The following is a 12941-nucleotide window of genomic DNA, read 5'->3' on the forward strand; positions in this document are numbered from 1 at the left end:
CCATTTAAAGTACGCCTGATCAACGTTAAAGTTAACATTTAGTTATGACACCACATCAATATTTAAATCATTTTATTCCATTCATAGAGGCAAATATGAATGAATATATATGAGAGCACTAATGAGAAGGCTGCTATTATGAAAACATCTGAGTTGAAATCATTTAGCTACCAAGCTTCCACCAATCCTGTTCATCGGCAATAAACTAAGGTAATGAGTACTAGCCAATCAGAGGCAGAGGGCGGGTCTTTGCGTAGCGGGGGTGGGGAAAGAAAGGAATCAAACTGGCACACCTGCCGAAGGTGTCAACCGCTGGGCATAGATATAGATGGTTTGAAAAGCAGATCTACAACCTCTAAATAAATCCTTATCGAGTCCTACTGACACGGGATTGATTTAATAATTGACCCGTACTGTTGGTGATGTAACATGAGCCATAAAGAGAAGAACTGTTGGCGGTAATAGAGACGTGGGGTCACAACTGAAACAAAGGCTCATCCTTGTTCTTTACAATGGGCTGAAAAATAATCTTTTTTAAATCAACAATTTAGAAACCCTTTATAGCTGGATTTTGAACATGAACATAGGATCAATGTGCTGAACGACTGAACTATGGAGCGGACCAATCACCACAGTTCCATCAACACAAACACTTCACTGTCACATGAGACAGCGTGGTGACAGACTTCATTCAGCAGGAACACACATGTAACTGATGACGGAATGAAAACATCTAGACTACATATTGATCTGAGAGCATAACATCATTCCTCATAATGACATCTTTCCTCTTCATGAGATCTTTACTCATAACATCATTCCTCATGACATCTTTCCTCTTAACATCATTGCTCATGACGTCATCTTTCCTCATGACATCTTTCCTCATAATAACGAGATCTTTCTTCACAATAACATCTGTTCTTGTAATTACTAGTTAGTACCTCATCACGAGATAAGGTGTATAATTATCTTTGTCTTTGGTGAATGTGCTTCCATGGAAAACAAACAGGTTATTTTATCAGAGGTAACAGGCTCTCTCGTTGCATTTCCTCTCAGTAAAACAAACACAATGCAGCCTTTATATTGGATTCACTGTTACAAGTAGGCTACTATTATCAGAACAATCTCAACATTCAGGTTCTCCTCTTGTGGCTCAAAAGTGAACTGCAGACTGCAAACACTTTCCCCTCCACAACAAGCAGCAGTGTATGAATATTAAAGCAAAGAGCAAACTTTGATCCAGTGAAAACATCCGGCCACATGTAGAATCCACCGGTCTGCATTAGGACAAGCTCTGATCGCTTTACTTCATAAAGAGGAAGCAGCAGAATCACGTCAGAAGTTCTGATACCAGACGGAGACAAACGTGGAATATATTGTGTCACAGCATTGCGTCATCGCTGGAATGAATCGGTTATATTTGTTGCCAGCGGCACAGAACCACCAGAGCACAAGTCTGTAAATATATATAAATCCATTTTAATGTTTCAGCTGATAACTGTTACAAACCATTTCAGAGGAGCGCCCAAAAGCTGAGGTCAAGAGGACACGGACAGAGAGCTCCTCGACTCCATTAAAGCATTCATGTGGTGTTGTCTGTGATTGGAGATGAAATATTGCTCCCCTCACACCTGATGGTGACGCGTTAAGAAGCTTCACTTTAACTGGAGAAGTTCATTGGCACTCCTTGAACTGTGTCTCTGCTGCTCCTGCTACATCTGGAGGAAGGTGTTTGTGAGCGGGAGGAGGAGGAACACCCCAGCAGACGATGATGACGATGTCAGTCCTCGATGTCGGGCAGCGAGGTCACAGGAACCCGGCGGAAGAAGAAGCTGGATCCTCTGAAGAGGTGACCCTGACAGGAGGGGACACATACCGGCTGTAAATGCTTTGGATGACTTACTACTGACATCTTCAGTACACAGTAAGAGGATGAGCCTTCAAAAGACCTGCTCAGACGAAAGGCCGTGTGTGGATGTGGAGGTTCTGCGCTGGAGGTCAACCCATTTAGCCAAATAACCGGTGCAGACAGGACCTCGGCAGAAGTATTCATGTCATATCTGATCGCTGTTCAGTCTTAATTCTCCCCAGAAAAGTTGTCTCTTGTTGTCTAATCCTTCACATGTACCTACCTTTGTGTGCAGCAAGCGGAGTGCAAACACCTTTTCTTTCACCGCATTGAACGTGTTTTTAAGAGCTAGGCGCCAACCAATATGGATTGAAGTAATTGATTTTGTTCGATAAAAACGTGTGCATTTTTGGAAATGATTACCTCGATATTTTTTCAATACATTTAGACTTTACAAGCTCTGGAGTTATTGGAAATGTTTGGATCACACGAGTTGGACACAATCCTAGGCAGCCACCACTGGACCAGTGCATCGCCCGCTGTGAATAAATAGAACATGTTCCAACCAAATCACACTTCAGGAGATTCTCCGACGAAGGATTTACATTCAGAGTGACAAAACTGGATTATTGAAAATGGCGAATGCAAAAGTAGCCTCACGTCATAAACAGCCCGATGTCCCAGAGATAAATACACTTCTAAAGAATAACCGTTATTTTCATGTTCAGGTCCAGATTCATATAGGCTCTTTATTTAGCGATTCATAATTTATGACAGCGTTTTCCTGATCCAAACTATCAATATTATATCGGCCTTTACCAATCGGCCGACCTCTATTCTAAACCTTTTGGTTTCAGATGTTTAAACGAAGCACAGCCCTGAACTTCACTGTAAAACCACTGAACACATTAGAACAGGATTCAAAGACGTACCTCTGTGTCAATGCTACATTTCAATGATTCATTATGAAAACACATCATACATACAGAACTTAACGGAGTATATTTGGGATTTACACCTTATTGACATTGGATATGATATTGTTGCACGCCGTCCTGTACACAACCACCTCCCTTGGGATAAATAAACTACGAGGATCTGTTTGTGTCATTGTGATGTCACTGCATTTGCTAGACTGTACTGTACTTTGTTGCTCAGGTGATTCCAGCAGTGCAGCCAGGACGTGAAGATGGGGGAGCGAGGAGGAAGACCTGCCGCCAAGCTGACAACACAAAGCACAAGCAGTCAGACAGATACAGTAGATACAGTACAGATACAGTACAAAGCCTTAGACGCTGTCAAACTGAAGGAGATTCACTCTCAATGTACTTGTATCAACATGAACCCCCTTTAGTTCACTACACCTGTTCTCCGGTACGAGCGAACTGACTGAATGAACTGACTGCATGCTGGAGAGTAAACTACGGAAGCCCTGAGGGCCAATTGATCTCACTCGTTTTCTCTCCTCTTTATGACTTAACAGGTGAAATATGGTTTTGCAAGTATTATCTTTAAGTTAAAAGTGAATCTGCGAAACAGGTAAAGAAAAGTTTTTGCAGAAGTTATTTTTTTTTATTGTCAGCATGAAGCGTTGAGGCTCAAGTGCACCACTACCCCACGTTCTAAATAGGACTAAAAGCTTTCATACAGGGGGGTTTGTACTTATTTATATATTATGTGTTAACAAGTTATGTACCATTACTGTCATGTCTTTCTTTTGGCTAAAAATGTATTTTAAATCAGCGCTAATCTTACCTTTAGTCCTATTTAGAGGAGGTAGAGGTGCCTGTTGTGGTCACAATAAATATGACAACAGTTGATCGTGACAGAAATATTCACTTAGAAACACGTTTGATTAAAAAATAGATGATCCTGGGAGAACATTTCTTTGACCTGTTCTTAAGACGCAGGAGAAGAAAGTCACTCAGGTCAGACTCGGGGATGCTTTCAGGGCTTCCGTAGTGAAACGTCCATCTGGTCCCTGAGTATGAATGTGTGAATGCAATGTTTGAGTGAATGACTCACCCACAGTTGTTGACTGCCATGAGATCAGCCACCAGCATGAACGAATATGTTAGAACACTCACTGCACTCTAGAGGAGAACACGCTCCATGAACATGAAGAAACGCTGCATATGAGAAACATTCAAATAACAGTTTGAATGTGAACTTACGCCCATCACAAACTTAGTGTAGCTCCTTATGGCTGAGGCCTGACTGAACTGCAACAGGAGAACAAGCAGAGGTGAAACAGCACTTCCTTTAGTTTACATGCACAGGAATTTAAAAAATGAAATAAAAAGATACATCTATAATAGTTGTATAGCTGAGTAACAACTTTACGCCTTATCCTCTAATCTTCCTGATCTGATCGGCATCATTTAGTTGAATAACAGCCGGTGACCAGCACAGTGAAAGAGAAGCTGCTCGCTCACAGAGGCCCTGAGAACACTGAGGGGTGGAACTACCTCTACTGAAACAGCTCACATGCTTCATGAAAGATAATGTGCATTTCTGCAGCACCAACTCCAATTACAGCAGCAGCCCTGTCCTACTACACGTGTGCAAAACACTCTCTATAACACGATCACTGTCTGAATTCACTCATAACGTCCAGTTGCTTCTACTTGCTAGTATTAGCAATAAAATTATTAGAGGCTAAATTATTAGAGATAAAACAAAATACAGAAAATTGAAGTGAGTAGAAATAAATGAGACATGAATATAATAAAGATGAGTTTGAGTGCAGGAGGAGAAGAAACCAAATCATTTTAATAATGAGCAGCTTTTTGTCCATTCATTGTTCACAGCCGGTACTTCTGCACAGTAATACGCAGTATTGTGTTTCCCACTTGTATGATGCAAACTCCAGAGCGTTGTATAAAGTCTAAATGTATTGAAAAAAGATTCACGTGCTTTAATCTAACACAATGTTTTCATTCAATCCATATTTGTTAGCCGTTAAAAAACATTTTCACTTTGTGCTGCAAGTAAGTGAAAGCAACATTTGTAGATGTGCTATATATGAACTGCAAAGGGGTCGGATCTGCTCTGCTGACTGGGACCACCAAGGTTCAGCCCACATCGTCTAACCCTGTGGTTGTAAAGGTTCAAACTAGACCAGCTTCTTTACACTATCATTTGTATCAGTAGGAATGAGAGAGTAGAGCAGGTGATGGACTTACACTCTCGTCCACAGCGTAGGTGTTGATGAAGTGAGCCAGCAGGTTACAGCACCAGAGGAAGAGCAGCTCTCCCACCATGTGGGGAAGGAGACCACTGCCAACACACAACACGGCTCAGCCCGGTGCAGCGCAAAGTCCAGAACACATTTTACTGATGAACAGCGACGTTATGACTCACACATAGAACCCAGCCACTCCTTCCTCCTGAAAGATCTTGACCATGCAACTGAACAGCCCACTGCAAATGTGACACAAAGTCCATGAACAGAATGTGAACAGTGTAAACACCTACAGGCAAGAAGCTCATGTTCAACGTTTCACAAGCTCGGAAAACTCTTTTAAACGGTTACATGTTTTGTCTGTGAGAAGCTGCTGGACTTCTTATCCAGTTAAAGCCAGATGTTTATGATGCAACGACACGCTCGCTACATGTCAGAGCTGGGTCACTTCCTGTTCATGCACGTTACACAGAGGGACTTGGATTTACCAAGAGGCTACTCTGCGAGGTCACTTAACATTTAGGATCATACATGTCATGAATAACCTCATGGTTGCTTACTTAGTCATGAGAATTGAATGTTCAAATAAAGCATTGAGGCACATCTGCAGCAATGTATGAGGTCTTACCCGTACTTGACCTCTCTGCCAACAAACTGGGCCATACAGCGCACTGACATCACTGCCAAAGGAAAGCAGAACAGATGATGAGCCCAACAAGCCCTTTCCTACTTGGTTCCATTCAGCCAGTATGTGACATCAGCTGTAAGGGGACTGACAACATGGCATTTACTGAAGGCTGCTTAAAATGGACGGATGGTCAAATCGTTTCCGAACGAGAAAGAGAAGAAGCAGAACCTTCTGCAATGCGTGAGTGTTAAAGTGGATGTGTTCGGTGCAGACGGCCTTAGTGAGGACGTACCATGAAGAGGATGAGTGGCTACTCTGGACAGGCACTGGATGATCATCTCATGCGAGGTCTGGAGAGAGGAGACAGTTTCAAGAGACCACCTGGTGTCAAGTTGAAAGGGTTCTGATCCATCAGCAGTCTATGTTCAGGTGGATTGATGAGTCAGCAGTTAGCGCGGGGGGGGCTCCTACATTTTCTGACACCGACGCTGATGCAATAACTCATAATAATATACATAATAACACATTGTTTTCAACAAAACTCTTTTTTTAATTTAGAAGCCAGAGAACTCAAATTGTGAACGTTCATAAACATTAATAAGCTGTGACTGTACAGAGAACTCCCCCACAATAAAACAGCATCTAATGTCAGCTTCCCCAACCGTCGGCTCAAAGGCTAGTTTATTTGTATCGCACATTTCAACAACAAGGTAATTCAAAGTGCTTCACATAAAACCATTAAAAGCATCAAAACATAAGGCAAAAGAAAAGGAGATTTAAAAACAATTAAGAACATTCATTAAAACATCAAAAAACAGTCGTAAAATGCAGAAATTGATTAATATATGAATTGAATGTGGTTCAATTAAAGGCAGCAGCAAACAGAAAACTCTTCAATCTTGATTTAAAGGAGCTGAGGGTCTCAGCAGACCTGCAGCTTTCTGGGACTTCGTTCCAGATATGTGGAGCAGAAAAACTGAACGCTGCTTCTCCATGTTTAGTTCTGACTCTGGGAACAGAAAGTAGACCGGTCCCAGACGACCTGAGGGGTCGGGATGGTTCATAAGGTAGCAGCAGATCAGAGATGTATTTTGGCCCTAAACCATTCAGTGCTTTGTAAACCAACAGCAGGATTTTAAAGTCAATTCTTTGTTGGACAGGAAGCCAGTGCAAAGACCTCAGAACTGGAGTAATGTGATCCACCCTCCTGGTCTTAGTGAGGACTCGAGCTGCAGCGTTCTGAATCAGCTGCAGCTTTCTGACGGACTTTTTACAGAGACCTGTAAACACACCGTTACAGTAGTCCAGTCTGCTGAAGATAAATGCGTGGACAAGTTTTTCCAAATCCTGTTGAGACATAAGTCCTCTAATCCTTGATATATTCTTCAGGTGATAGGAGGCTGATTTTGTAATTGTCTTGATATGGCTGTTCAGGTTGAGGTCTGAATCCACAACTACACCTAGATTTCTGGCTTGGTTTGTGGGTTTTAACATCAGTGACTGAAGCTGAGCGGTGATTTTCAATTGTTCGTCCTTGGTACCAAAAACAATTACTTCTGTTTTATCTTTCATCAAAGAATGACAAAAGAGAACACGTGATCAAATAAAGTCAACTTCTGCCGCTGCACTTTCCCAGACTCTGTCTGTCTTGAACCGTGATGTGTTGCATGTCCTCAAATAGATGCATTTCATAACGGAACAGTGAAAGTCACTGTTAGCTGGCTATGAAACAGCCTGTTTAACAATGAGCTGCAGAAGTCAACAAGCCGTATGGCTGGAGGGAAGGGAGGCACAGGAGAAGCAGAACCAGGACTGAGAGGAGCAGACGGTCAGACCCTGCTGCAGTAAAACCAGTTTTCTTGAAGAGAATCTGGTGCTGGGAAACACTACACACCAAGATCACTCACCTCTTTGACCACTTTCCTGAGGGAAGTCTGCAGGTCCTCTCTCTTGGAAAGAATCTCCACCTGCTGAAGAAAGAAGTGACATCACTCCACAATATCCACATCTTCAACTGCTTTCAAACAACCTTTCTACCCAAAGACATCTCTTATGCCCGACGTAATGGACCCAATTCAAGATCCACTCATATGAGTCCATTCGTTCTTGAGAGTTGTTTGACTTCAGAAACAAATACCGTGGTTCTGACGTTAAATAAATATGAAATAAAACTGGAACATGACGCTGTCCTTTTGGTTATAACATTGCCTCCAGCGGTGCTTTTGACCTGTGATGGAGGGACTGCACAGTAAGAAGACTCGGATACGGAGTACCAGGACTGTGTTTGTATGAACTGATCTGTGCTGATTATCCTCTCATTGGATCGAGAAGCACTGTGGAGACATATGAACTCAAGGTTCACCAAATGATGGAGAGACTGTATCATGCAGATGATGATTAAAGGTGATGAGGTCATGACATCCAGCTGCTCTGTGCCGTCGTGGAACCTCACAGACATTTGAGTAATATTTGCGTTCTGTGTGAGTCAAGTACACATGAAAAAAACTGTTCAAAATATATATTTTGCTGAGCAAGTTAATTTTATATATATATATATATATATATATATATATATATATATATATATATATATATATATATATATATATATATATATATATATATATATATATATATATATATATATATATATATATATATATATATACATATATATATACATATATACATATATATATATATATATACATATATACATATATATATATATATATATATATATATATACACACATTAAAAAAACAGCATCATCTTATTTTTGGGGATATTATTGACGGATCTTTGAAATAATTAAATCTTTAAGCTTTCTGCAAGCAATACTGTTAAAGTAACATCAATAACATCAATCAACTCAATAGCGAGTGGGCGACTGGGGCTTAGTGGAGAGCAGGGTCGTCCTTCAATCGAAGGATCGGCGGTTCCATCCCCGGCTCTGCTGGTCGCATGTCGATGTGCCCTTGGGCAAGATACTGAACCCCAAGAGTGCTCCCTTAGCTGTGCCTGCGGTGTGTGTGTGTGTGTGTGTTAATTAGTCCTGATGGTGGGCATGGTAGCCCCTGCCATCAGTGTGTGAATGGCTGAATGATGACAAGTAGTGTGAAAGTGCTTTGAGTGGTCTGAAGACCAGTAGCGTCCATTCACCAGAGCCATGTCTGGGGAAGCAGGTCAGATCCATGGCAGCTGGTCTGTGAGTAAGGACTGGTGGTCGCTCCTCATCACTGGACTGTGAAGTGTTTCCAGTGATGAGGAGCGACTCCATGACTGAGCTGATATCGTGACTTTACTCCTCTAGAAACATTGAGTTATTCTAAAAATAGAAATAAATTCTCATCCTGTTCTCAGTTTATTACGGTTCTTTTAAATAATATATTAAAAGCTATTATTTCGTAATGAAAAAGAACAGATATCGGTGGTTTGGATAACAGCGGACATGCTGTTCCACCACAGCCGTCTCTAATGCACAGCAGGCTGCACACCCTGCAGAGGCTTTAAACATTGAGCTAAGTTAACTTAGCCTAAATATTGGAGTAGGAAGAAACAATCATCGGTCATCCCTTTCAATCGTCGATACACAATCCAATCAGAATTTTATCTTTTCAAAAGCACAGCAGCCTTTATGTCAGACAGCGTACCTGTTTAACTTTGCTCCTGACCACAGTGGAGATGGCGCTGGACACCATGCGAGGCGACAGGCCGCGGAAGAGCCCTCTCTTTCCGTCCACCGTCACGATGTGCTGCGCTAGAAGCACAATTTACATTTACCGTCAGCTGCTGTCAACTTGCCCGGCGGCGAGCGATACGACATCGACTAACCCGGCCTCACTCGCTCACCGTAGGAGAAGAAGCCGGGCAGGTACCGGACTCTTCGTCCGAACATAGTGGTGCCCACCGCTGAGGGGAGCGGTTCATGTCCCACCTGAAACAACAGAGCCGGAGAGTAAACACAAGGGTGACGCTGACCCAAAACACCACCGCCCGTCATTAAGCCGGTTCTATTTAAAAGTTTAAAAACTCATTAATGTGCAATATCAGTGTCAATAATGTATGTATGAGCAATATTTCCTACCTCATATGTGCAATAATGTGCATCTGATTATATTGCATTTTTAGCTATTGTTGTTTTTCATGATTTACTTATTTATTATACCTTTACCGTTTGATTACAGTATGTATTGTACTTTTGTTGTATTGTTTGCTGCTGATGTCTCTTGTTGCACTGTCCACTCTGCTGCTGTATTCCTGCAGAATATCCGTGCTGTGGGACTAATAAAAGATGATCATATTCTATCTTCATCTGTGATGAGGTCTGGCTTTTTCTCAAACAAAAATAGGGTTTTCCCAAAACCGTATCCTGTCTGTCAACAACCGTCTGTCCTCTAATCAATCATTTTCAATGCTGATCACACAGCACAGGTACCACACCAGCCTGCAGGATTTCTGTCAGATGACATTGTGATCATGAAGCCATGATATTAATCAGGGCAACCTAGCAGCTTGGAAATGATGGTTAACAGACTCCAGGAGGGCCAATTTCACAAGTTTGCTCACTAAAAAAAGATGTGTGCCGGTACCAGAGTACACTATGTTGTCCTCTTCCTATTGGATGATCATACGCTCATACTAGCTCGCTGTTAATTGGCTGAGAGACATGACTGACTATACATTGGACCCTGACAAATCAATAGCTTGCCCGTCTTTCACAACTTGTGTGAAGCACAGCTGCAGGGTATTGCACTAGAGTGCTCTGTGCTCCAATTGGTCAGCGAGAAATTGTGGCACCTTAGTGTTTATCAGGATGCTGTGACGCATCCACACACACATCCATGACACACCACACAGGATCAGGTGTAGTGCCCGATGGCCCATGCAAAAAAACATGCAAAAGGAGCAGCTATGGAGCCAGCCATTACAACTAGACATCTTGTAGTATCGCGTGCACAGACACTGGTTTTTTTTATTCAGACGTGGTTAAATGCAGCATGTTTTCCAACGGGACGAGGGTTCAGAACACACAGTGGACACATTGGGATTCTCAGTCAAAACGGAGGAAATATTTGACATGAGAACAATTATGTCGACTTATGTGAAGAAAATGTGCATTCATGTGGCAAAACTGTGGCTTTCAAACCCCACTGGAGCTCCACAGAGAAGCGGTTCTCTTCTATGAAGGTATATCTGTGTATTTATTACACATACAAAAAATTCTAGTTTCATAAGCAAAACTAACAAATAATTTATTCTCAGTTTATATATTTTTACTTACAAACTTGATTTTTGATTGCAGTCCGATATATTTGCTCTCAAAACGTTTGTTTTTCTTTGCGTAATATCTGCCGTACAGCATCTCCTCTTACCGGAAGAACAGCGCACCGCAGCGGGACTCTTCTGCCAGTTTAACGACCGTGGATGTAACAAGCAGCAAGCCGGTTGTCGTTGGCCGACACATTGATTAAAAAAAAGTGCATGGGGACGTGGGGGGACATTTGGAGGACTCCATAAACGACACAGCAGTCGACGCGTTGACACAGTCATAAGAGTTGCGGTTAGCTAGCTAACAGCAGCTAACTTACCTGTATCAGCAGCTTCACATACAGCAGCGGATGCGTGAAGGCTGTTACTCCCGCTCCCAGCAGCAGCACTGCGGTGTCCACATCCACGAGGGGCGGTGGAGCATCCTGCTCGACATCGACTGCCTGACCGGACAATTCCATCTTCAATTGCCGTCCGTGGAGGAGGGAGACGGCTTCATGCTCTGCAGGAGTGCCCCGCCGCGGCTGCAATCACACTCTGCTGGAGTGGGAGGGCAAGTGAAAAAACAAGTTCCGCATTGTGCTTTCAAAATAATATGCACTGTTTCAGAGGTAATTTAGGTCGGGACGAAATACTATTGTAATAAATCATACTCATGTATGAGACAGAGCGCGAGCAAAACAGATGTTTTGTTACGAATATGAGGACTTATTATTGCTAAAAATAATGCCACGTGACAGCTGAACCAAAACACTTGGGCGGAGTCTGGCTCGTGCCATCACATGACACGTGCACACCGCTTTTTAAAAATCTTGTGCAGACAGAGGACCAATCCCAATCATCCCCCTCAGGCCTTAAACACTGAACCCTCAGGGATTTACTGACGTCACCTAGTAAATAGTTGAGTGTGAGAGACTGTGAGGACTTCAAATGGTGTAAATACGAATGGGACAGCACTTTGCTGCGACATATGCCATGACAACGTCAAAAAATATGATGTACAATTGTGGGTATTATTTTATACTTTTTACTCTCTAAATTTAATGTCTTTTACAGGTTTATTTGGGATTTATAAAAATAGATTGTACGGAGGCAGGCATATGTAAGGTTTTATAAATCTGAATATTTGTGTGGCAAACATATAGAGTGGGCACTGTTTTATAAATGAGACCCCAGATATTACACATTATTACGTTAGGAAAGAGTGGACCAGGAGGTAACAGACATGCTTTCATAAAACCGACATTTAACAATAATTATCCGACACCATATAAAAAACAGATAATATATGTTGTCATAACTTTCTTCGTCCCATCCTTCGGGCTATTCCGGACAAGGAGGTTAAAATACTTTTAGAGAGTCATTCCAATTATATTCTTGTGTCGTCTTTTTCATTTCCATATCTGTAAAATTGAATAGATTACACTTTATATCTTCTAGGAGGTTCATAGGAAACGTACCACATATTTCAAAATATTTGGTATACAAGAAAAAAATTAAGAATAGTCCCAATACATGAGTTTTTAGAATTTCTGAGGTCACAAGGGAGTTGTGACATCTGTTTTTCAAACCGAGATGAATGTAAACGAAGCTTTAAAGTAAGTCCAGCAGGTGGTGGTCTTAGCTTTACAATGGCCCTGGGTCCTGTTGTCTTCTCTGTGATCCAGGAACCAGCAGCAGTTGGTGAATAAACAAACAAAAAAAGAGTATAGTATGACAGTGATGATGGTTATGATAACATAATGATATGAAATAATAAGAGGACAGATCAACTGACATTCATCTGCGTATATTCTTTATACTCAATCTTGTGAACTCATTACTCATTCCCTTGTCATTTTTTAATACATTCCAGCACAAAACTGTACAACTCTTTGATTTTGAAACAGATATATTTTATACTTTTTATTGTAAACATTTCTATTCAATATTTATGTTTCTTGTCTTTTGCAGTATTTTTTCCTTGATGGCAGAAAAGAATCAAAGCTTGAATGGTGGAAATGTCA

General features: G+C 41.6%; 1 protein-coding gene across 2 annotated transcripts; it reads right to left on the minus strand.

Moving 5' to 3' along the window:
- Positions 1–158: 158 nt before the first annotated feature.
- Positions 159–11454, minus strand: LOC306781045 (mitochondrial carrier homolog 1-like). Of its 2 annotated transcripts, none has more exons than XM_079273683.1 (12): positions 11256–11454; positions 9517–9601; positions 9318–9424; positions 7572–7631; positions 5957–6014; positions 5665–5716; positions 5216–5275; positions 5038–5131; positions 4027–4074; positions 3878–3945; positions 2999–3074; positions 159–1858 (listed from the first exon to the last, which is right to left on the minus strand). In XM_079273683.1, the coding sequence occupies exons 1-12, from the start codon at positions 11394–11396 to the stop codon at positions 1784–1786; spliced, it is 924 nt and encodes a 307-aa protein (XP_079129809.1). In that variant the 5' UTR covers positions 11397–11454; the 3' UTR covers positions 159–1783. The 2 variants fall into 2 exon arrangements, with proteins under 2 accessions (XP_079129809.1, XP_079129808.1); XM_079273682.1 differs by having other exon boundaries at positions 7572–7634.
- Between the last annotated feature and the right edge of the window lie 1487 nt (positions 11455–12941).

Source organism: Melanostigma gelatinosum (assembly GCF_949748355.1).
Source record: "Melanostigma gelatinosum genome assembly, chromosome: 8".
In the NCBI taxonomy this organism is placed as follows: domain Eukaryota; kingdom Metazoa; phylum Chordata; class Actinopteri; order Perciformes; family Zoarcidae; genus Melanostigma; species Melanostigma gelatinosum.